Raw genomic sequence first — 23603 nt, forward strand, 5'->3', positions numbered from 1 at the left:
TCTGATTTATATACCTTATATACAAAAGAAACCTTTTCTTTTTGCTCCTTGCCAGGAAAAGAGGGTGGTCCAATTTGCTCTAAGTTTCTTTCAAAAGTATAAAAGAAAAACTTCATCACATGTCTCTCTAGGGAAGCAGAAATAATGAAGACATGGTAGAAGGGGTGGCAAGTGTGCATGCATGTTTATTCCAAATCGTAAGTTGGAGAAAGAGGTAAAAATATGAGCTGTATTCTATAGTGCCGTGGTGCATTAAAGGCAAATGTAACTATCAAATCCCTACCTGATGGGTTTCCAGTCTAAAGTTAGAACAAAGAAATGAGGACAGTAAGATAGAAAGTAAAGAGAAGATACAGCCTTAAGAGGCAGTCTTCTGTTGGGAAAGGTGATATTTGTACACAGTTGATGGTAGTTTTCTGTAGGCCTAACACAGTTTACAGTGATTACATTCTAAGAGCGAACAAAGTTTCAAATGAATATTGCCCTTGTTGGGTGGTTGTATTGTAGAAGGAATAGTTTTTTCAAGCAGTAAACAATTGAAAGTAGCAGGGAAAAGGTAGGGGGAAATACAGCTGTGCACTGTTGATTCAAAGCCACCTAGAAAGCTGTACATGAAAGGATTTATGTAATTCCAGAGTGACATTATGCCACCTAGTGGAGAGGAAACAGCCATTGTAATTACACATAGCTCCTGCAAAACTGAACAGAAATTAAACAAAACTAAGTGACTTTCACTCACTAAAGCCAAAAGGATTCTTCCATACTTTTTTTGTTCCAGTGGCTCATGGGAATCACACTTTCCCTGGTTTTATACTACCTGTGTCAGTAAAAATGGTCTCCGCTTAATTTAAAAATAGTTCACACCAATCTGAAGATCTGTTTTGTTCATGTCTGTCTCTTTAGTTTGTAAGCTCGTCAAGACAGATGGGCTTCTTTTGTCTTATACAGCATCACCTCGTACACAGGCAGTGCTTAATGATGACACTTGTTTATGTAAGTTAGTATCCGTCAGCAACTGCCACAAATGTGGGCAAACCTTTATTAACTCAGTACTTTGAACTTCCGGAGCTACCTCTGAGTTGGAGCAGGAATAAAATTTATCTGAGGAGGACCAGACAAGGGCAGGATGTTACTGATGGGGAACAGAATGTTAGCTTGACGGGGGTATTTTGCAGGTAGAAATTTACCTGTTTGTTTATAACCAAGGCTAACTATCTTTTAGGTAAGGCAAATACCATCTTAAGCCTCTTTTGTTTACTATAGGTGTGGAGAGAAGTTGAGTTAGGGAGAGCATGGAGGCTGAGCTCACGCATTATAGCTGGGAAATTTTGATAACTTCTAATTCAGACCCCTCAGTTTCAAAATTGAAAATGTTGCTAGGAGCACATTAATATATTGAGCAAACTGTGCCCATGTGGAAGCTAACTAAAATCCAGCTAACCTTCCTTGAAGGCATTTATTAAAACCCTCTCATGTGAAAGGTAAGGTTAGTCTATTACATGATAGAATTATACAGTAATTATGAGAAGTTGTGTGTGGTTGTACCATATATAAAAATAAGGGATGGCTAATGAAAAGGCTGCCATCTTCACTACCATTAACTTTTCCTTTCACAGGTGTTGTCCAGGGAATAATAACTGGAATCAGAGGTCTGTGTAATGGCCTTGGACCAGCTCTCTACGGCTTTATATTCTTTCTCTTCCATGTGGAACTCAATGAATTGGCACCTGTCCAGAGTTCTGATCAGAACGCCATGCAGGATCCTAGTGATGAGGTAAATCCATGGCCAGCTTTCATTGTTTTTCAGTCACAAATATCAAATTTGCATGACTAAAATATTTTGATCTGGAACTCCTGGTATTTGTTCCTATGCTTTAGTTTTATTCTTAATTATATAAGAGACACTTTAAAGAGAAAAGTAAATAACAGATGTTAGAGCCAAAGCAATAGCTTTGGTTTTTAGTTATTATAGTGGAGCTAATAATAATCTTTTGACATAAGAATAAACTTTGTGTGCAGCTATGATTTTCGATGCAATAATATGTGATTTATTGTTGATGGGGAGGTTAAAAGATTTTGTTTATTTAATTACAGCCAGTTTCCTCATTAACATGACAGTACAGGTCTGATTATGCAAGTATGAAAGGGCATATAGTTTTTATAGTGATCATAACAAGAGAAGCATCCTCTGGCCCACAAGTTTTTAAACGCAGGCTTTCTAGAAAAATATGCTTCAATAGACTTGCACCTTCTCTTTGACATTTTGCATGAATACCTTGTAACCCCTTTTTTGATTCCCTCCAGTAGTACTAAGAAGTTGCTTCTGAAATGCCTTTGCTGTCTTTCCCTTGGTCCATCTTGTAAAGTTTAAGCTTCTTGTTGTTGCCTATGTCCCCGCCTACCTCATGGTTTTTATTGCCCCTTCACTCTTTTATCAAAACTTTGTTTAGCTGTTTCACCTGTCTTGCTGCTCTCTCTCTTGGCCGTCTGTGCTATCTTCTACCCTGACCCATTCAGCTCTCACTCTTTCTTTCAAGTCTTGCCTGAAAACCCTGTTTTTCCAAGAGGCCTAATTATCTCTGTGCACTTGAAATCAAATTTTTAACCGTAGATTGATGTATTAAGATCTTACATTAGTAAGAATTCATTTCCTTTACAGAATATTCCACATTCCATTCACTAGTATATCATACATAAAACTAAGCTACACTTGTCAGAAGACATTTTAAAAGTGCATTTTGTTGCAGAATTTTCAGTATTTTAAAATCATGTTTGCTTCCAATTATTAGTGATGATGAGCAAGGTTCCAGTTAAGTGGAGCTTCTTTCATTCTGAAGATTCTTTTCATAAAGCAGAATATAACTTTAGGATCCTGCATGTGTGCCACTGGTCTCAGTGACCATTTTCTCATTGTACTGAGAAACCTGAAACATTTTTCTGTGTGTAAAAAGGGTTCTAATTCCAGGAAAAAGTTGCCTTTTCAGTAACAATCAAAAAAATTTGTGGTTGCTTTCTCTACTGGGACTCCAGTTACAGTCACATTCTGTGACAAATTTGGTTTTCCAGTATCATTTGTGTTTTTTTCCATCCAAGACAGAGTTGCTCTTGTGTTAAAATACTGTCTTCCCAGTGCTTGAACTTTTCTTTATCACCTGTATGTGTGTGGTATGATGCTTAGCGCTATCAAATCTTCTGTCAAGGTTATTAATCCTGGAAGTTAAGATTGCCTTTCCAGGGAAGTCAGCTGAAGCCTGTGATCAGTCTTAAGGAGAAGCTTACGTTTGCACAATAAAATTTATCTGCAACTCTTTGGAGGCTTTGGAAACTTGCAAAGATGATGCCAGCCTGAGAACCCACTGAAACTTGGATCACTGCAATGGTTTTTAGCCTCCCCCTTTGCAGATAAAGAATAGAAAGAAGATAACTTGAATCAACATATCCCCACAGTAATGAACTTCTCTTCAGTTTGCACTGCTGATAGGGTTAATCGTGGCGCAAATGTATGCCTGCTATTCAAATTCGTATTCAATTCTTAAAACTGATTTATGATGTGAAACTTGGTGCTCTTCATTCTTTATCCCTCCACTTAAAATTGTTAGTTGCACTGAAATAGATTTGGAACCCTAAGAGGACCTTCCCTGAGGGGTAGATACAGACTGCTGAACATGCCGATGCCTACACCTGGTAGATCATGTCATTTGAGTAGCCCCATGTTAAGTCTTTGAATACATGCAAGCATGGTGAAGTGAGGGCCATGCAGCACATGCTCGTTGCTGACTCCTTGTTCGACAGGACAGAGTAGTTTGAAGATTTCTCTCCTTTGCCGTTTTTTAAAAGGGTAAACTAAGAAAACCAAAAATGTGCCCCCTTGAATTCTATATGGTGGTTTCTTTTCTTCTTGACTTGAGCTTAAAATCACATCCTCATTTCCCTGTCTTTGCTGGAAGACCTGGTCAGGATCTTTGGAGGGCCCCCTTTGCTGGAAGTTAAGACGTCACCTGGATGCTCAGGTGACGTCTTAACGTGACGCTGTTTAGGTTGAGACAGATCTGATGCTTCTGTTCATTACAAAAATAAAAAAAGAAAGGTGGGCTTAATACAGTATTTTTACAATAGCTTTAGCATCTTTATACATCATAAAGAACCAATAAAATCAAAAACAGGTTTTAATCTTGTTTTTAGTTCAACTGCTTCAGGGGAATGCTTTCAGTCATAGCTATTTGGTGAACTTGACATGAATTCACAAATAGTTTTCAGTTGAATGAAACTTTTTATTCAGGGCGTGAAGTATCCACTGAAAATTTCAGCCAGCTCTAGTTGTAATGCACATACAAATTGAGCATGCAGTTAGATATACATTTAGTAAACAGCTTTTTAAAATTGTTGTCCTATTACCTCCTGTTTCAGTGGTGTAATATTTTTATCAAGTAGATATGTCAGTTTCATATTTTTCTGATTTGCCTGTTTTGTTGCAGAGAGCTATCATCCCTGGCCCACCTTTCCTGTTTGGAGCATGTGCAGTTCTTCTAGCTTTTCTGGTTGCCTTATTCATTCCTGAGCACAGTAAAGCCAGCTGTACCAGGAAGCATAGCATCAGCAGTGCCCAGAGCAACAACCCAGATCGTGGCAGCGATGACGACATTGAACCATTGTTGCAAGACAGCAGTGTCTGAGAGCTAGCTTTGAAAAAGGAGGCTGCAAATCAAAATTCATGCACTGAGCTGTGAACCCAGAAAACAGGACAGAATGCAGTGAGCCTCTGGTCTCTTAAGGGAGGATAGAGCCATGTTCAAGTGAAGGCCACTTGTTGTGGATATTGGTGTCCACTTAGGGTTCATACTGTCAACATTTACTGTGGTGTTTAGTTTTGTGTACTAGGGCAAGGTAAGGTTTGAGTCCTCTTTTCCCCCCTGTACCTGATATGTAACTGCAAATGCCATCTCAAGCCCTGATGTTGGATTGAAAACCTAAATGCACAGACCTTGCAGAGAGCAAACTTTAATAAAATACTTTGAACATTCAGTTCCCAAAGTCACTATAAACAAAATAAGCAGGTTTGAGGCAGACTACAGTTCCTGCCAAAATAGTTAAAGGTTAAGTTTTGCATTTTAAGCCTTTTCTTTGGATGTATGGCCCTGTGTAAACCTCCTTGGTTCCTTGCAAACCTATCTACATAGTTTTAGTATCTGAAATATTGCGGATGATTAAAGGTCATATTAAAATTCCTGAACCCATATTCTCAAATATTTGTATCTCATACTAATACAAAATCCGGTAGACTCCTTAGGGTGTTGATAAAACTAAACAATTACTTTTTACAGATGAGGGATCACGTAAAACTTGCCTATGAGTGAAGGACATATTCAAGTCTTAAACCCACATTCCAGAACGATGTCTGACCTGAAGTGGCTAAAAAGAAAATCCAGTTGGCACCTGTGAGCATTGATAGCATCACCGCTCTGCTAGTAGAAAATTATTTTAATGATTGACTGTATAGCACCACAAATGTAGACAGACGTTCTTCGTTTGTGTGAGGGCTAGTTAACTGGATGCTGAGGCGGCTTACATCAAGACTTGTGTGTATTTATTGCATTTTGTCACTCTGATCTGCCGTATTAAAATAACTCTTCACACTAATTTCACCCCTGCCTTAACTGCTACTTAGTGTGCATTTATTCTCATTTAGCCTTCATATCAATGTGTCTCACGTGATGAATCTCAAGGAAATATGCATATTAAGTTCTTTTCTAAAAGATGCTTTAAAGAAGTTGAGTCTACAAAGTGTTATGCTAATTTTTAGACATTTTATGAAAAATTATACAGATTTATATGTATTTTGTTGCAGTGTAAATGAACCATTAAACAAAACCTGACTTTAACAAAGTACTCCTATGAATGTTTTGTACGTATGAAATATATGTAGATATTTGTAAGGAGTTCTAATTTTTTCCAGATGGGGGTGCTGTGTAAATCTTGTATTTATAAATGCAATGAGGGTACTGACAGATATACAGTTTTTATAAAGGATTGTGTACTGACTGAACAAATTTTAAAAAATTATATATTTTGAAACTTGTTCCACCTTGAGCAGAGATAACAGACCTTTTGTACTATGCAGTTTGGTTTTTAAGTTAAGCTTCCGTAATAAATCTGCAACTTATATTTCCTAGGTTTCATGTGTTAAGTGTGTGTTCTTGCAGTTATTTATTACTTCCATTTCATTTTCCCTACTTCAGATTGAAGATGATTTACCACTCAAATTATATTATATTATTAGTGGCTCAATACCCCCCAATAAAGTTTCAGGTCCCCATAATGTTATGTTTGAACATACAAGTAATAAGATACTCTTGTATCAGAAAGCTCACAATATAGGTTTGACAAGGTGTGACAGTTGGGTGCAACAGAGATCTGGGAGGGGAGGACGGATAACAGTGAAATATTAATCTTATGCGTTTGAGTTGTCAAATACTTAGAAGGTGCCTATTCCTACTAGGAACTCTCTTCTAGGGCTTGGCTACACTTGTAATTTATAGTGCTCTAACTTGCTGGCTCGGGGGGTGAAAAATCACCCCCCTGAGCGCAGCAAGTCAGAGCGCTTTAAAGCGCTAGTGTAAACAGGCTCAGAGCACTGGGAGCTCTCTCCCAGCGCTCGTGCACAACCACGCTTGCACGGTTCAAAGCGTTGCCGCAGGAGCGTTCCCACAACAGTGCTTTGAAGTTTCCAGTGTAGCCATGCCCTTAGAGTCAGTAGTCTTAGGCACCTTGCAAGAAGGGACTTAGAACAGCAGCAGCACTCAATTCCATTGGGAATTTTGATTCCTCACTCTGCCTGATGCAGAGAAGGAATTCGAACAATAGGACTTCTTGCCAGTCTCAGTAGTAAAGTTAAGCATGTGCATAAGCATTTGTAGGATCTTAGCTTTAGCTTATAATGAATTCTTTGGAAACTCTCCTGTGCCTCCCCCACTCCTTAATGCCCATATGTACTTTATATTATTCAGTGTTGATATACTTACCCCATTTAATAAAACGGTGTTTACACGCACAGCTAGGAGGAAGAATTATCTGTCTTTACTACTTTCTGAAGTGAGTATTGTACTTTCTTTCTTCTCCCAGTGCCTTTTAGTATCCTTTCCACATTTGTGTTGTGTGGCAGAGTTTGGAATGTGTTCACCTGAAGTAAATTTTTTCATTGCATGCAATATTTTTCCAGTAATTATAGTCATAAAAATACATATGATCAATCCCCTTGACAGCAGCCCTGTGAAAAACCTGCATTAGCAACTAAAATAACAGGAAATCCTGATTTCTGCTAACATAGTGTTAAACCTAGAAAAGGAGTACTTGTGGCACCTTAGAGACCTGCACACCACAGTCTGAGGAATACTTCAAGGCATCAGTGTTGCTCTGAAAAGACTGTAGCACCCGTTACTAAGCAGAATTGATCAGAAGAGAAAATCCTAGCAGAGGAATTGGTCGGTCCATCTGCAAAACCTAGTTTGCCAATTTTAGTTTGACCTATTCCTGGAGGTTTCATCACATGACATTATCTTTAATTAAAGATTAATCTTTTAATTCCTGGAGACTCCAGCACAATCCTGGAAGGTTGGCAACCCTAACAAAACCCAGCATGTTGTTCGAGTTAGACCAGGGATTCTCAAACCTCATTGTGCTGCAACCCCCTTCTGACAACAAAAATTACTACATGACCCCAGGAGGGGGGACCAAAGCCTCAGCACACTGGAGCCCAGTGGCCCAGGATGGGGGGGCCAAAGCCCCACTACACTGTGGGTGGGGGGGTGGGGTGGAACTGAAGCCCAAGGGCTTCAGCCCCAGGCAGGGCAGCCTGTAACCTAAGCCCTGCCACCCAGGGCTGAAGCCCTCAGGCTTTGACCCCAGGTGGAGGGGCTCGGGCTTCAGCCCTGAGCCCCAGCAAGTCTAAGCCAGTCCTGACAACTGCACTAAAATGGCATTGTGACATACTTTGGGGTCCCAATGCACAGTTTGAGAACCATAGTCACTGAGTTCGCCTATGCCTTGAGGCATAGGCAATCTTGTTGGAAAGTCACATATTTCTTTGGACGTTAAAGTCTGGAATTTTCTTCCTTTTTCTTTGAGGAGGGATGTCAAGGTTCCTTCCCCACTCTGAACTCTAGGATATAGATGTGGGGACCTGCATGAAAACCCCCTAAGCTTATTTTTACCAGCTTAGGTTAAAACTTCCCTAAGGTACAAACTATTTTACCTTTTGTCCTTGGACTTTATTGCTGCCACCACCACCAAGCGTCTAACAGATATATAACAGGGAAAGAGCCCGCTTGGAAACGTCTTTCCCCCTCAAAATCCTCCCCAAACCCTACACCCCCTTTCCTGGGGAAGGCTTGATAAAAATCCTCACCAATTTGCATAGGTGAACACAGACCCAAACCCTTGGATCTTAAGAACAATGAAAAAAGCAATCAGGTTCTTAGAAGAAGAATTTTAATTGAAGAAAAAGTAAAAGAATCACCTCTGTAAAATCAGGATGGTAAATACCTTACAGGGTAATCAGATTCAAAACACAAAGAATCCCTCTAGGCAAAACCTTAAGTTACAAAAAGACACAAACAGGAATATACATTCCATTCAGCACAGCTATTTTATCAGCCATTTAAACAAAACAGAATCTAACACATATCTAGCTAGATTACTTACTAAGTTCTAAGACTCCATTCCTTTTCTGTTCCCGGCAAAAGCATCACCCACAAAGAACCCTTTGTTTCTCCCCCCTCCAGCTTTGAAAGTATCTTGTCTCCTCATTGGTCATTTTGGTCAGGTGCCAGTGTGGTTATCCTAGCTTCTTAACCGTTTACAGGTGAAAGGGTTTTTCCTCTGGCCAGGAGGAATTTAAAGGTGTTTACCCTTCCCTTTATATTTATGACAAGGGACTATGCCCTTATTGTGCTACAACACTGTAAACTTCCTTTGTCTCAATAATCCTACGCGTGCACACACACACACACACACGCTGAAAGGCAGCCTTCAAGAGCGGGAACTTTAGGGAGCAATAATGGTGCATTTATGTTTGTCTTTGAAGGTTCTAGTTGCAAAATCTGAAATGAGTTAGTTTCATTAAATCATGTATCTAGTTCAAGGAAACTATTAGCCCACAGAGTGCCATACATTCTATATCCTCAGTCTCTCTTACCTAATAACCTTATTAAGCTTGTATTGTTTCCTATCTGCATGAGCATGGGTGAAATTTATATTTCATTGAACAAAACAAAACCCTCTTTTTAAACGATGGTTGTGTTTTCAGTATGAATATACTTTCCATGGAAGATTATGATAACTAGCACAGAATGTCTTTCTTTTTATAATAAAGAACCAAATCAGCCCTCACCCATTGTAACAGAGTAACACTAGTAGGGCTATGTCTACACTACACAGTAAGAGTGTGATTCCCAGCTTGCACAAACACACTTGTGTTAGCTCTAATACAACACACTTAAAACAGTGTAGTCACGGTAGCATGAGCAGTGGCAGCATGCGTGAGAGCGGCAGCATGTGTGAGCAGCCCTCCGTGTGTACCAACAGGGTTTGCATGGGTTTGTAGTCAGGGCAAATAGCCCATGCGGCTGCTGATGTTGCCCTTCCTACCACAGCTACACTATTGTTTTTAGCACACTAGCTTAGATAAGAGTTAGCGTGAATATGTCTATTTGAGCTGGGAATGACACCCCTGGACCCTTCCTGTTAGTATAGATGTAGCCTAGGTGTAAAGGTAGAATTTGCCCTTTAAAAAAAAAAAGTCCTATGACCAAGTTACGACTTCTATTACATTATAGGCAAGCTTTTTCTACATTTTGTGTGGATTGCAGGTTGGTCTCTGATGATTTGCTTTCTTTATATTAATTTTGTAGCAGGTGGCATATCCTGCTGTACAATGTTTAGGCCCTGAACTGGCAAACACTGATGTAGGTACTTAACTTTACTATAGCAAGAAGTCCTATTGTAATCAATAGGGCTAATCTCAGAAGTAAAGTTAAACATGTGCATAAGCATTTGTAGGACCTGAGCATTAGCTTGTAATGAATTCTTTGGAAACTCTCCTGTGCCTCCCGCACTCCCTAATTTTATATTAGTCAGTGTTGATATACTTACCCCATTTAATAAAATGGTGTTTACACGCACAGCTAGGAAGAATTATCTGTCTTTACTACTTTCTGAAGTGAGTACTGTACTTTCATTCTTCTCCCAGTTCCTTTTAGTATCCTTTCCACATTTATGTTGTGTTGCAGAGTTTGGAATGTGTTCACTGAAGTAAATTTTTTCATTGCATGCAATATTTTTCCAGTAATTATAATCATAAAAATACATATTAAAATCACAGGAGTAAGATTTTATGGCCCAGTAATGGGACTGGTAGTGAAATAATTAATGTTAATCAAACAATAACTAATTTTGTTACATTCTGTAAATTTGGTGGTTTTATGTTTTTGAAATACACCAGTGCTCTTGAATTGGAAAACTTAAAAAGAAGTGCAAAGTTCAGGGTACCAAACTATTTAACAACATGTCCATTAAATGTTACCACTATATAGATTTTAGCTTATGGCAAATATGCTGCAGAATGATGCTTATAATTTCTTTTACTGTCATCATCTTAAACAACAAAGTCAAAGCTTTTATTACATTTCAAAAATATTGAAACTGCTAGATTTGAGTTGTGTTTTGAAGTCAACTGACCACTAGCTGGCAATGTTATACAGCTCTTTTTGTTACAGATTCATTACATAATACATAATGGTTTGACTCAAGACCTTTAATTTTAAAAATAGAAAAAAATTAGATTTCTGTGGGGCTGGGCACTTTTGAATATTTCACTTCTAAGGCTCTGGGGTAGCTTAACAAGTAAATGAAAGTGCTGTGAATAGAAATACAGCGTTCCAAAACAACACTTGTTTATGGGATTATTTTTATGGTTTTCTTTTTTCCCCTGTGCTTGGGTTTTAACATATGCTTTATGTATAGTCTACCTACATCTAATCCATTTAAAATGAAGCTGCTATAGCTATAAACATTTTACTTGCCTGTCATCTCGATCATATCAAGCACTCTTTTGGAATCCTTGCTCTAGTTTCTCCCTCTCCACTGCATCAACTTCAAGTTTCTTGTCTTCATCTTCAAGGTTTTTAATAACTGCCCCTTCCTCCCTAACCATTATTGTTTATGATTTCCTATTGCATCCGCCCCCATTTCTTTATGCTTGCAATTGGATAACTGCTAAGGGGATGGAGAGTGTGGATTTCAGACATTTAATTCTTTTTAAAAATCAAATGGTTTTGTACTTAGTATTGGAAATGCACACGAGCTATGATCATATACTGTCACTCTTATCCTCCAGATACTCTTCACCTCCCATTGTTCATAGTGTTCTCTTGTTACATGTTGTGTTAAATCAGGCCCCCATCTTGTGAGTGGGTGAAGTCTGTGTCTGTATGAGCTTCACTGAAGTGGTTAGAATATATTATTTTTAATTATAGAGAAAAGTTTTTAAGTTGCATGAGAATGGAAAATCAACCTAAATATTTGGGACTAAAATTTTGCCTGTGTTGTTGTGACAAAATCCCAATATTTCAGAAAGTCAGGGTTATGTGAAAACAAAAGGTTTTAATAATAACTGTTCTATAACATTAAAGATCCCTATAACTTTTTTTTAAAGTTATTTTCCCCATTTATTTACTTTGCACCTTTGACAGCACTTTGTATTTAGTCAGTTTCACTATTTCCTCTCCCCTCTTTAGACAAGGATCTTTCACACAATAACAGTACAAGAAAAACAGGAAAACGTGATTGTAAAACCAACAAATTTTTCAGGGGCCAGGTACAGTACCTGATACTACTTTTCACTCATTTTTGAAATTGACTGTGTTTCAAGTTAACAGTGACCCTTTAATTATAACAAGTTCTGGGAGGCATTCATCATATTGTACTTGTATGCATGCCCTCAGGAATGTCAGGAGGAACTAAAAGCAGCTGTGGATATGGCTAAAGCAAGCTATTCCTCTCTGGATGAATCTCTAGTTGAAAACATTGCCATCTGTTGGAGTGAATGCCCACAACTTCACAACGAAAGTTGTGAATACCCACAACTTTTGTTTAGCTGTATCATGCTTTTATCTAACAAAAAATAAAAATAGTATTCAGTCAACAGTTTACTTACTGGAGTTGGGCCATCAGTCCAAGGCTAACAAAATGTGGAGTGTTGGAAAGTAAATTGGATAAATATATACCACAGTCCCAAATAGGTTTTCTGTGGTATTACTATATGCTTGCTAGTCTTAAATATGAAAGATCTCTCGATTATGTGGTATGTTTTGAGATTAATTTGATGTTTCTGTTCTTTTATCTGAAACATACTTTTTTCTGGATGAATTGGATTGTTTGTTTTTAGAAATATTAATATGCAGGATATTGTTTTGTGTATCTGTGTACTGGATCAAGTTCTAGCCAATGGCCATGATAAACAAAGAGGACAAGCTGGAACTCGAGTTGTGTGGAAGCCTGTTTGTGTCTGTAGTTGTTTTCTTTAACAAAAGCCTTCTGTTTAAGATGGTCTGTGAGTCCATATGTCAAAGTAGAAAAGCATGTTTGCTGAGGAAATGTGTGTGAGTATTGTAATGCAGAAATGGACTTAATCATTGTAACTACAAGACATTATTCTGACAATATATCCATCCCATCAGAATAGTACTGAAGTAAACAAAAGCCATCTATGTCTAACAGTTTTATCTTGACTTCCATGGAGGTCTTGTCAGCATTTTAAGGGAAATTATACTGTAGTGTAAATCAAAACCTGAGGATCTCTCCCTCCCTCCCCCCAACACGAATAACTCACTTAATTGTCCTAAAAAAATTTAAATCTAAAATACTCTTTTGCTGAAGGTGAGAAAAACTCAAATTTCCATCCCGATGAACACAAATCAAGCCAAACAATGTTATGGCAGCTTATGTTCTCAAAATGCTGAGCTGGGTGAAGCTGGGGACAAAATTTATAGCACTAGAAAATGGCAGGTTTATCCCTCTTCTGATTGTCACATTGTAATTTACGGCTACAAATTGACTCAATTTCTCGCCACTGCAACAGGCAATGAAGATAATTGAGTCATAAACTATAACAGATAAGATTTTGACCACTGCCATATCCCAAAGGTCCCTCTTTCTCTGATATACTGGCTTGTAGGACTAAGAGGGGAAGGGTTTTCTAAGAATCACTGTGCTTTGACATGTTGTTATTGGAATGAACTGCTCATGCGATGGATTTTAGCAGGATCTACATGGTCACCTTTGGCTAAGAGCTGGACCACATGACACAATAGAAATGATGAAGTTGTGATGATGAGTCAGAGCTACAGTTTTGGCACCCAGCAACATGTCATATACCAAAATAAAAATAGCTTTTTATGCACCTGCGGCAGTATTATTTGGGCAGAATAGAATTTCTTCAGTTTTCCAATAATGTGATAATTGTTCTTCTGAAGGAGTATCAAAATCAGAAGAAACCTTAATATCTCCCACTCTCAAAGGAGCCCTTAGCATTAGCCTGCTTTTATTTTCACAGTGTCTTCTGTCTCCAGAACTCTACTTGTAATCATTTGTACTAACCAAGTTTGTTAAAGATGTGTTAATTTTTTTGTCCAGAAACCCTTCAAAACTCCAGGATTTGTAATAGTTTATAAATATTATGAAGTTTTTCAATCTACAGAAAATGCACTTGCTTCTTTAGAGTCAAAAAGTACAATTGGTGTGTATACAAACACACACGCACAGATGGAGACGTTTACACAGATGTGGGAGGAACACTTAAAATCCAGCATGCAAGCACCTTCAGTGCTGTGCTCCTCTAGAAATCATGGAAAGAATATTTCATAAATAGTAGCTGTGGTACTTCTATGTTTGCTATGTAGAGTGCAGGACTAGTCGTGTGTGCTCTTCAGGTGGACTTGTCAATCCTGTACTGTGCCTGACTGCACTTGATCAAGATGCTGGGGTTTTCCTCTTTCTTTCTTTCTTTCTTTCTTTTCTTTCCATCCTGGCTGGACTTAAAACATTTACATATGGCAAAAGGGAAAAGTAGTCTTTTAATTTCCTGTTCTGAACCTGAAAATGCAAGCCTTGATGTTGGAAAATGAAATTCTCTTGGCCTCAGGTTAGCAACCTACCGGCTACTAAATTATTGAATTTTTTTATTACTTTTCTTCAAATCTCCCTGGTATGTTATTTTGTTTTATTTTTACAGCCTCCCAAAAGCTGTGTATTATTTCTTTAGTTTGCATTCCTGGGTACTGTACATTGCATTCTGGATCACACTTGCGGTTTTACATTCCAAGCAGCAAGACTCATTCTCTTTTTTTTCACTCTTCATACAATGCATCAGATTATAGGTCCAGGATTGCATCATGTTAATGACAGAGGTGTTTTGAGTATAGCTGATTCATTCTGTTCTTAGTAAGAGTGTTGGCACAGACCCTCATTTCCTAAATGCTGAGCCTATTTTTAACCTTTTTTGTCTTATTTCATTATTAGCACTGAGACTTGAAACCGAACAAACTATTAGATGGTTATATTGTAACACACTATTTTAATACTACCAATTAAATCTAGTTCATTTTGATGCTGCATCAAAGTTATATTTAGGGCTTCAAAATATATTTCCCTAATTCATCTAGACTAAAAATTGAGCGTATTGAGGAATATCATGTATGCCCTGAGGTAGGATCTTGAAAGGGCAGGAGTCAGGGGTTTTTCTACCGAGAGCTTGCATCTTTGGGACTGCAATATATTCTGTGCTGTAGCACATCCATGGGATCCCTTGGGACAGGACAGGAGACCTTGCTGTTGTGTTGCTTTCATTATCTTTTTTATTTAGTTTTTTTTTAATTGGATTAAAATAGCGAACTTTAGAATTGTGGTTTTAAAAAAGTATGCTATTATTATTATCATCTTTAAAACGATGCAAAGCTTGCTTCTGAGCACAGTGAGGCAAATTGTCCTTGGCTGGTACCTTGCGCCACCCCTGTGCTGTTAGTCTGCTGTGAGTGCAAGACATACGCTAGCAACAGCCTTTAGGTAATTGTAGTGTAAGTGAGATTTTTCAAAGTGCTCAGCTTCTACTTGACTCTGCTCCCATTGAAGTCAATGGTAAAATGACCATTAACTTTCATCAATCCTCTGTGTTTCTGAAAATCCCACTGTTAGTATTTGTACACATGTGATTTTTGTTTTTAAGCCTGGAACACTTCATGGCCAATTTTTTTCAAAAGTTGGGCCCTAAATTGGCCTGGAATAGATGCAGGCATATATTCATCAGTAACTATGCACAGAACAGCCACATCAATTACTCCGATTACCCACACAAATGTAAGTTTGGTGTAAACAATTATGTTGGTGGGTGTGATTTGGTATCTGTGGTTTCAAAATATGGTCCCATTTGTATAGAAGGTTATAATAATAATAATAATAATTAATAAAAGTACTTAGCACTTGCATAGTATTTTTCATCCAAGGATCTCAAGTGCTGTACAAAGGAAAGAAAATATCAACATCTCTATTTGAGAGCTCAAGAAAATGAAACACAGAGAGGTGAAATGACTTGCCAAGGTCACACAACAGTGCCAGTGACAGAGCCAGGAATAGAACCTAGGTGGCTTGACTCCCAGGTGAGTGACCTTTTCATTGAACCATACTGCTACCCAGGCTGGAGTGTGAACAAAGGTAGTATCTTGCTTTGAAGATAATCGGTGGTGATGGTAGCGTAGGGAAAGCTTTTTCCTCAGGTTAATGGACCTCAGATTTCCAGAGTTATTTCTTGGTGTGGGAATTATGAGCGTTTTAGAACATTTGCCCCACAAGCTGTATTTTTCTTTATCTCATGCACATGTGGGCCACAGAATGAACTCACTAATGCTAGCAAAGTATTAAAAGGAAACAAGGTAAACTTCAGCTGTAAGTAGCTTTGCTGATTTCTCTGTACGTAGCATTTTGTTTCTGGAATACAAGAAATTTCATCTTCTGCATTTTGTATTTTGTTTTAACAGTAACTGCTTATTGTGCATCCAGCAGTAATTCTTTTGATCCTGTTGTAGGAATTTGTGATAGTTTGGGGCAAAATGAATCCTTGGCAATATTGTCATATCCATTTGTGCCAGTCTGGAATGAAGATGACTTAAAAAAGAAAAGCCTTATATAGGGATCAAATTCATCCCTTGTGTCACTTCACTGAAGTCAGGGATGAATTTGTCTCACTGTGCTGCAAAGTTTTAAAGATAAGCATGCTCATAAAAGCATGTCCCTTTTCCTTAGTGATTTGATGTTGTGACCTTTTATGTAGTGAAAAGGGTATTCAAGACATCTTCAGTAAAGAAGGATCTTTTGTCAGTATTTCCAAGAAATGCAATGTTGCTTCTGCAGAGTGGATTTTGTGCTAGCATTGGCATGGTATTGCCGAAGGAATATCAATCTTTAGGAACAGAGAGGCTGTGAGAACTCTGTTTGCCTACGTTTAGGTAAACTCTATTTAACCAGGGTATCGTAAAAGTTTTGGAGAAGCAATTATTCCTAGGGTTTCTGGTCTGTCTGGGATCCCTGTGGGGACCCAAGGTAAGTTTGACTGAAGTAACAATGCATCAGAATAAAAAAATTTCAGCTGTCTAATAACAAAAGTAAAATTAATTCTATTGAGCATTATGGGGGAGATATCTACCAAATGTTCTTGGGCTGAATTTTAATACCTTCTGCAAATTTCAGTGGCTCATTGTATTTGCCTCCTTTAGGCTGCCAGACTAGAATTTTCTATTAAGTTATTCTTTGTACCATCACAGATACAGGCTATAGAATATCAGGAAGTAGAAAGAGCTAGTTTTATTTCCTTCATGTATCTGAGAAAATTATATCTTGATATCTACACTGACAGCGAGACAGTTGGGTTTATGTCAGGTACAATGTGACCGTCTTCCTCACTGATAGACACCCCATACATAGTCGTTTGTAAAGGCATCAACTGTGTTTCACTCTTTTTTATTCCTCTCTTCCTTATTCCTGAACAATATAATATATATATGAGAATAAATCTTACACTGAACCGCCAATCTGCTCTGTCTGGACCATCTTCCAGAATTGCAGTGTATTTCTTCTTGATCATTTTTGTCTGACTTCTAGTGCAATAGGCTTACAGTAGCTAACACACAAACCAAAAGCAGTGCACGAAAATATGTTTCTTTGGATGGCTGTGATGTCTTTAGTTCATGCAGGGGACCCATAGAAATCTAAGGAGAGATTCACTGGTTGGCTCTGAGGGCACAATGTAGCCAGAAACACAGTTTAACTGGAATGTACTGGTGAATCTTGTCTGTAAATTTATCTCCTTGAAGGTAAATCAGACCACGATCCTGTGAAGTGTTTAACATGCTTAATTCCTTTGGAAGTGCTGCGCTCATTAAAGTCAATAAAAATTTTGCGATTGACATGAAGAGTAGTGAGACAAGCACAGAAGTCTTTGGGAGTTAATAACTCTGAACAAACTTTGGAAATCTTGCAGGTTTATTAGTAATAATAAAACCAGTTAGATAGATAGGTAAAAATGTTGCAAGGCCTTAAAATTACATATTTTCTTTCAACTAAGGCTAAGGAATGCTTCTTTATTACAGATGGGTGATTTTTCTCCCCACAGCAAATACTTTATTCCACACCCAAAATTTTTTTGGTTGTATGAAACTATTTGTGTAGTAAGGTCAAATTTGGCAAATAGTTTTGGCTGGAAAAAAAAGGAAGTTTTGTTTTGTTTTAAATGTCAAAACAGTTTGTTTAAAATGTTTTCAACTTTTCATTTTGAAATGGCATTTCATTTAGGAATTTAGCTAAATTTTTAAAAAATATATAGAAAAGGTAAACAACCAGAAACATAACAAAATGAAATAGAAAAAAAAACTTTTTTTGGTTGAACAAAAAATTGTTTTGTTTGAACCAAAATATTTTTTTCAGTTATTTTTGGTTAGGCCACCAAACTAAATAATCAATTATTTGAATGATTGGTTCTCTTGGATCTCACATCACTCTCATTGAAGAGGGTAGTAACCAGGCCAAAACTTCAGAGGAAGGGAAGAAAAGCAATCATTTCACTGCAACAAATACTGAAAAGATGAAAGCAAACAGCCAGGCAGTGGTCTCGTTTTCTTTCTGTAATAGACACATCCTATCTGACATCCTGGCAGTACGCTCCCCTTGAATTTGACCAAACTACTACATATGACACAATGAAAAGTGTACCCTTTGCTTTCAATTTGACCTATATTTTATCATTATTCCTTTCCTTTTCCTTTTTTGGATAGATCAGATATCTTATGGATGTGAACGTCTCTCAGCTGAAATAGCCTTCCTAAGATACAAGTTGAACACAAATTTCCTGAAAGGACTATCTGGCCTGAAAAATAAACACCACTCATTTGAATCTGATCCCACAAATAAAAATGCAAAAAGTTTCCTTGCACAGTTTTTCTGGAGTGCTTTTTCAATACTGTCTGCTACATATTATAGCATGGCTAGTGGAAATTTAACAATTCGTCAAGACTCCTTGATAGCAAGGAATGGTTCTAGGCTCTTTATTATACAAATTTCAGTAGAATAACATAATTTTCTAGCCAATGGACTGTGTTTGTTCTGCCACTTGCTAAAGTTCCCTCTCTATTTTTCAAAACTTTTAAGAACTTTTCAATTGATTTGATTTTTAACTGAATTTAGTGCTTTGTGTAAATTACCGAATGAGAAGTAAAGTCCTTGCTCCACGGAGCAAGAATGAGTTATGGTACAAGAGCAGAACATTTTTCATGAAGTTCCTCACATTTTAAGGGTTTTGACAAGAGACTTAGGTATAGAATCATAGAACTGGAAAGGACCTCGAGAGGTCATCTAGTCCAGTCCCCTACACTCAACGCAGGACTAAGTATTATCTAGACCATCCCTGATAGTTGTTTGTCCAACCCGCTCTTAAAAATCCCCAGTGATGGAGATTCCACAGCCTCCCTAAGCAATTTATCCCATTGCTTAACCACCCTGACAGTTAGGAATTTTTTCCTAATGTCCAGCCTAAAGTGCCCTTGATGCAATTTAAGCCCATGGCTTCTTGTCCTATCCTCAGAGGTTAAGAAGAACCATTTTTCTCCCTCCTCCTTCTTACAACTTTTTATGTACTTGAAAACTGTTATCATGTCCCCTCTCAGTCTTCTCTTCTCCAGACTAAACAATCCCAATTTTTTTCAATCTTCCCTCATAGATCATATTTTCCAGAACTTTAATCATTTTTGTTACTTTTCTCTGGACTTTCTCCAATTTGTCCACATCTTTCCTGAAATGTGGTACCCAGAACTGGACACAATACTCCAGTTGAGGCCGAATCAGCGCGGCGTAGAAGAATTACTTCTCGTGGCTTGCTTACCACACTCCTGCTAATCCAGCCCAGAAAGATGTTTGCTTTTTTTGCAACCGCGTTACACCAGGACATGCCCCCCAAACATATTGTGTGCCCACTTAATTATATCTGTATACTTAACCAAGGCAGGGCTCCTCTGTGGGTTGGCCTGTACTATAACACCTGCATAAATGAGGAAGGCAGCCTCCCAATTTATTCATTTATTTTAATGTTCTAGGCACCCTTGGCCTATTGGGCAGTTTGCTATTTTGCTTGCCTTGCCCATGTGTACTGTCTGTCACACCTCTCTGTGCACTAGGGATAATATATGCACGTATTCGCCTCTCAGGATTTTATATTTAGTTGTACTGAGTAGGTGAACTACCTTCGGGCCAGCCACCCCGGCCTAACTATACTCAGGACTGCATGTCGGAAGTTCCGCAGAGCCCTGCTCCCCCAGAGACCCCCCCGGGGAGTCTCTACTCTGTCCCATGCGATTACATGCCCTAATGGCCAATGAGTCCCCATACGCCCAGGGGCTTCGTTTCCAACACGGGCATCACTACCTGTGCCGGGGGGCCTGCCCCTGTCCTGCTGCCCAAAGTTGAGCCCAGGGCTGGGCCTGCCCTGTGAACCTGTGCAGACCCCACACGCCTGAAGCTGCTGTAGGAAATGCAAATTAGCATGCAGCAGCTGTGTAATACTATCAGTGCCCACACTGAAGGTGCCGCTTCTGGACCTTCCACTCCTGGGCCCAGAGTATTTCAGAGTATTTACTACCCCAATCAGCTGACTCCTGTCCCCCTCAGATGAAGTCACTGAGTGACTGGTTGAGCACAGTCCTTGCATCTGGCAGCAGCCCCTGCAACTGCCACCCCTTGCCAGGCTGGAAGGCCGGATACCACCTCTGCCACCCATGCCCCTCAACCTCTGTGGTTCAGGTCACACTCACCCCCAGGGATCAGCATTACCGCTGTCCCTTGTGTTTGATGGAAGAGAACAGCCTGGTTATGGGTGACCTTGTGCCCTTTGGAAGCGCTGTAATGCTGTGGAGACAACCTCAGAAACGACTTCACTTACCATTTGCTGCACAACTCCACTGACTATCCCATTAATGCACACAGCCTGCCCACCTGCCTGCGTGGGTGCTTCCTTTAGGTCATTTCCCTTCCTCATTCCATGAGGCTGCTCTGGGTTATGCAACACACCACCCTTGCCCCCCTTTTGCCCCTGCTGCAATAGTGTCTGCCTGGGGTCCCCTTCCAGCCCTTGGTCTCCACTGGGGCTGCCCTGAGCTGCAAGCTGCTGGTACATGAAACAGTTAACTTACCTTGCCTGCCCCCCTTCAGCAAAGCACATTGATTGTTTCAGACACTGACTAGCCTCGCTTGCAAATTCACCCTCATTGGTTGCAGCTTTTAGCCTGCCTGGGGGTGGAAGTGCCTGGGGCAGGAGATGCTAGTTCCCCTTCTTTCCACTGACCCCGTTCTGTGGGATTTGCCTTTGCCTGCCCTTCCCTGTCTCTGGGACCAGGAGAGGGTAACAGCCCCCCTGTTTTCCCAAGTTTACCCTTCTCAGTGCCCCTGGAACCATCCTGCTTTTGCTGCTTTTTTCCGTGCCCCTGGAACCATGCTGTTTGTTTGCTGCTTTTCTGGAGCCATGCTGCTTCCACAGGGGGCTGCAGCAAACCATGGAGCCCCAGCCTGTTTTGTTCTGCTGCCCCGCCTGTTCTGAATAAAGAAGGGAGGGGCCAGGCCTTTTTAAACCCCACATTCCTATGTGGTGAGCCATTTACCATGCTGACTGCTTTTTCCAGCAGCTTTACGTCTTCCCTCCTCCCCCAAGCCAGAGAGTATTGCCTTCTTCTCCCGGCCGGCCTGCCAGCCAGCCAGCCAGCCCAGCTCCTCCCTGCTTAAGTGCAGGGTGGCGAGTTGAGGCCTAATCAGCATGGAATAGAGCAGAAGAATTACTTCTCGTGTCTTGCTTACAAAACTCCTGCTAATACATCCCAGAATGTTTGCTTTTTTTGCAACAGCGATACACTCACTGTTGACTCATATTTAGCTTGTGATCCACTATGACCCCCAGATCACTTTCCACAGTACTCCTTCCTAGGCAGTCATTTCCCATTTTGTATGTGTGCAACTGATTGAATTTTAATCTTATCCTCCAAAGCACTTACAATCCCTGCCAGCTTGGTATCGTCCTCAAACTTTATAAGTGTACTCTCGATGCCATTATCTAAATCATTGATGAAGATATTGAACAGAACCGGACCCAGAACCGATCCCTGCAGGACCCCACTCATTATGCCCTTCCAGCATGACTGTGAACCACTGATAACTACTCTCTGGGAATGATTTTCCTACCAGTTATGCACTCACCTTATAGTAGCTCCATCTAGGTTGTATTTCACTAGTTTGTTTATGAGAAGGCCGTGTGAAACAGTATAAAAAGCCTTACTAAAGTCAAGCTATACCATACCTACTGCTTCCCTCCTATCCACAAGGCTTGTTACCATGTCAAAGAAAGCTATCAGGTTTGTTACTGACAAATCCATGCTGACTGTTACTTATCACCTTATTATCTTCTAGGTGTTTGCAAATTGATTGCTTAATTATTTTCTCCATTATCTTTCTGGGTGCAGACATTAAGCTGACTGGTCTGAAATTTCCCAGGTTGTCCTTATTTCCCTTTTTTATAGATGGGCACTATATTTGCCCTTTTCCAGCCTTCTGAAATGTCTCCTGTCCTTCATGACTTTTCAAAGATAATTGTTAATGGCTCAGATATCTCCTCAGTCAGCTCCTTGATTATTCTAGGATGCATTTCATCAGGCCCTAGTGATTTGAAGACATCTATCTTATCTAAGTAATTTTTGACTTGTTCTTTCCCTATTTTAGACTCTGATCCTACCTCATTTTCACTGGCATTCACTATGTTAGACATCCAATCGCCACCAACCTTCTTGGTGAAAACCGAAACAAAGAAGTCATTAAGCACCTCTGCCATTTTCACATTTTCTGTTATTTTCTTTCCCCCCTCATTGAGTAATGGGCCCACTCTGTCCTTGGTCTTCCTCTTGTTTCTAACGCATTTGTAGAATGTTTTCTTGTTTCCCTTTATGTCCCTAGCTAGTGTGATCTCATTTTGTGCCTTGGCTTTTTGAATTTTGTCCCTACACTTTTGTTATTTGTTTATATCGATCCTTTGTAATTTGACTGAGTTTCCACTTTTTGTAGGACTCTTTTTTGAGTTTTAGATCATTGAAGATCTCCTGATTAAGCCAGGGTGGTTTCTTGCCATACTTCCTATCTTTCCTATGCAGTGGGATAGTTTGCTCTTGTGCCCTTAATAATGTCTCTGAAAAACTGCCGACTGTCTTCAGTTGTTTTCCCCTTAGACTTGCTTCCCATGGGATTTTACCTACCAACTCCCTGAGTTTGCTAAAGTCTGTCTTCTTGAAATCCATTGTCTTTATTGTGCTGTTCTCTCTCCTACCATTCCTTAAAATCATGAACTCTATCAATTTATGATCAGTTTCACCCAAGTTGCCCTCCACTTTCAAATTCTCAACCAGTTCCTCCCTATTTGTCAAAATCAAAGCACCTTCTGAAGTAAAAAAATTGTATGCAATACATTCCAAGAATTTGTTGGATAATTGGTACCCTGCTGTGGTATTTTCCCAACAGACGTCTTGGCAGTTGAAGTCCCCCATCACCACCAAGTCCTGTGCTTTGGATGATTTTGTTAGTTGTTTATAAAAAGCCTCATCCACCTCTTCTTCCTGGTTTGATGGTCTGTAGTAGACCACTACCTTGACATCACCATCATTTTTTACTACTTTTATCCTTACCCAGAGACTTTCAACAAGTCTGTCTCTTATTTCTATCTCAACCTCAGTCTAAGTGTTATACATTTTTAATATAAAAGGCAACACCTCCTTCCTTTTCCCCCTGAGCAAGCTGTATCCTTCTATACCAATGTTCCAGACAGGCGTATTATCCCACCAAGTGTCCGTGATGCTAACTATGTCATAGTTGTGTTTATTTACTAGCATTTCGAGTTCTTCCTGCTTATTCTCAATACTTCTCATATTAGTATACAGACATCTAAGATACTGATTTGATTCCTCTCCCCAGGTCTCTGTCTTGTC

The 23603-nt window shown here is 39.4% G+C and overlaps 1 protein-coding gene across 2 annotated transcripts in view; it reads left to right on the plus strand.

Moving 5' to 3' along the window:
• Positions 1–6171, plus strand: part of SLC71A2 (solute carrier family 71 member 2) — a 51945-nt gene extending 45774 nt beyond the window's left edge. Inside the window, exons 11-12 of one of the 2 annotated variants that reach the window (XM_073344933.2) lie at positions 1617–1774; positions 5322–6171. In XM_073344933.2, coding sequence (XP_073201034.2) covers positions 1617–1774; positions 5322–5354 — 191 coding nt within the window. In that variant the 3' untranslated portion in view covers positions 5355–6171. Of the gene's footprint in view, positions 1–1616; positions 1775–4475 lie in introns of both variants that reach the window. The other variant, XM_073344932.2, reaches the window with a different exon arrangement.
• The last annotated feature ends 17432 nt before the right edge of the window (positions 6172–23603 follow it).

Source organism: Lepidochelys kempii, chromosome 5, assembly GCF_965140285.1.
Source record: "Lepidochelys kempii isolate rLepKem1 chromosome 5, rLepKem1.hap1, whole genome shotgun sequence".
NCBI lineage: Eukaryota > Metazoa > Chordata > Testudines > Cheloniidae > Lepidochelys > Lepidochelys kempii.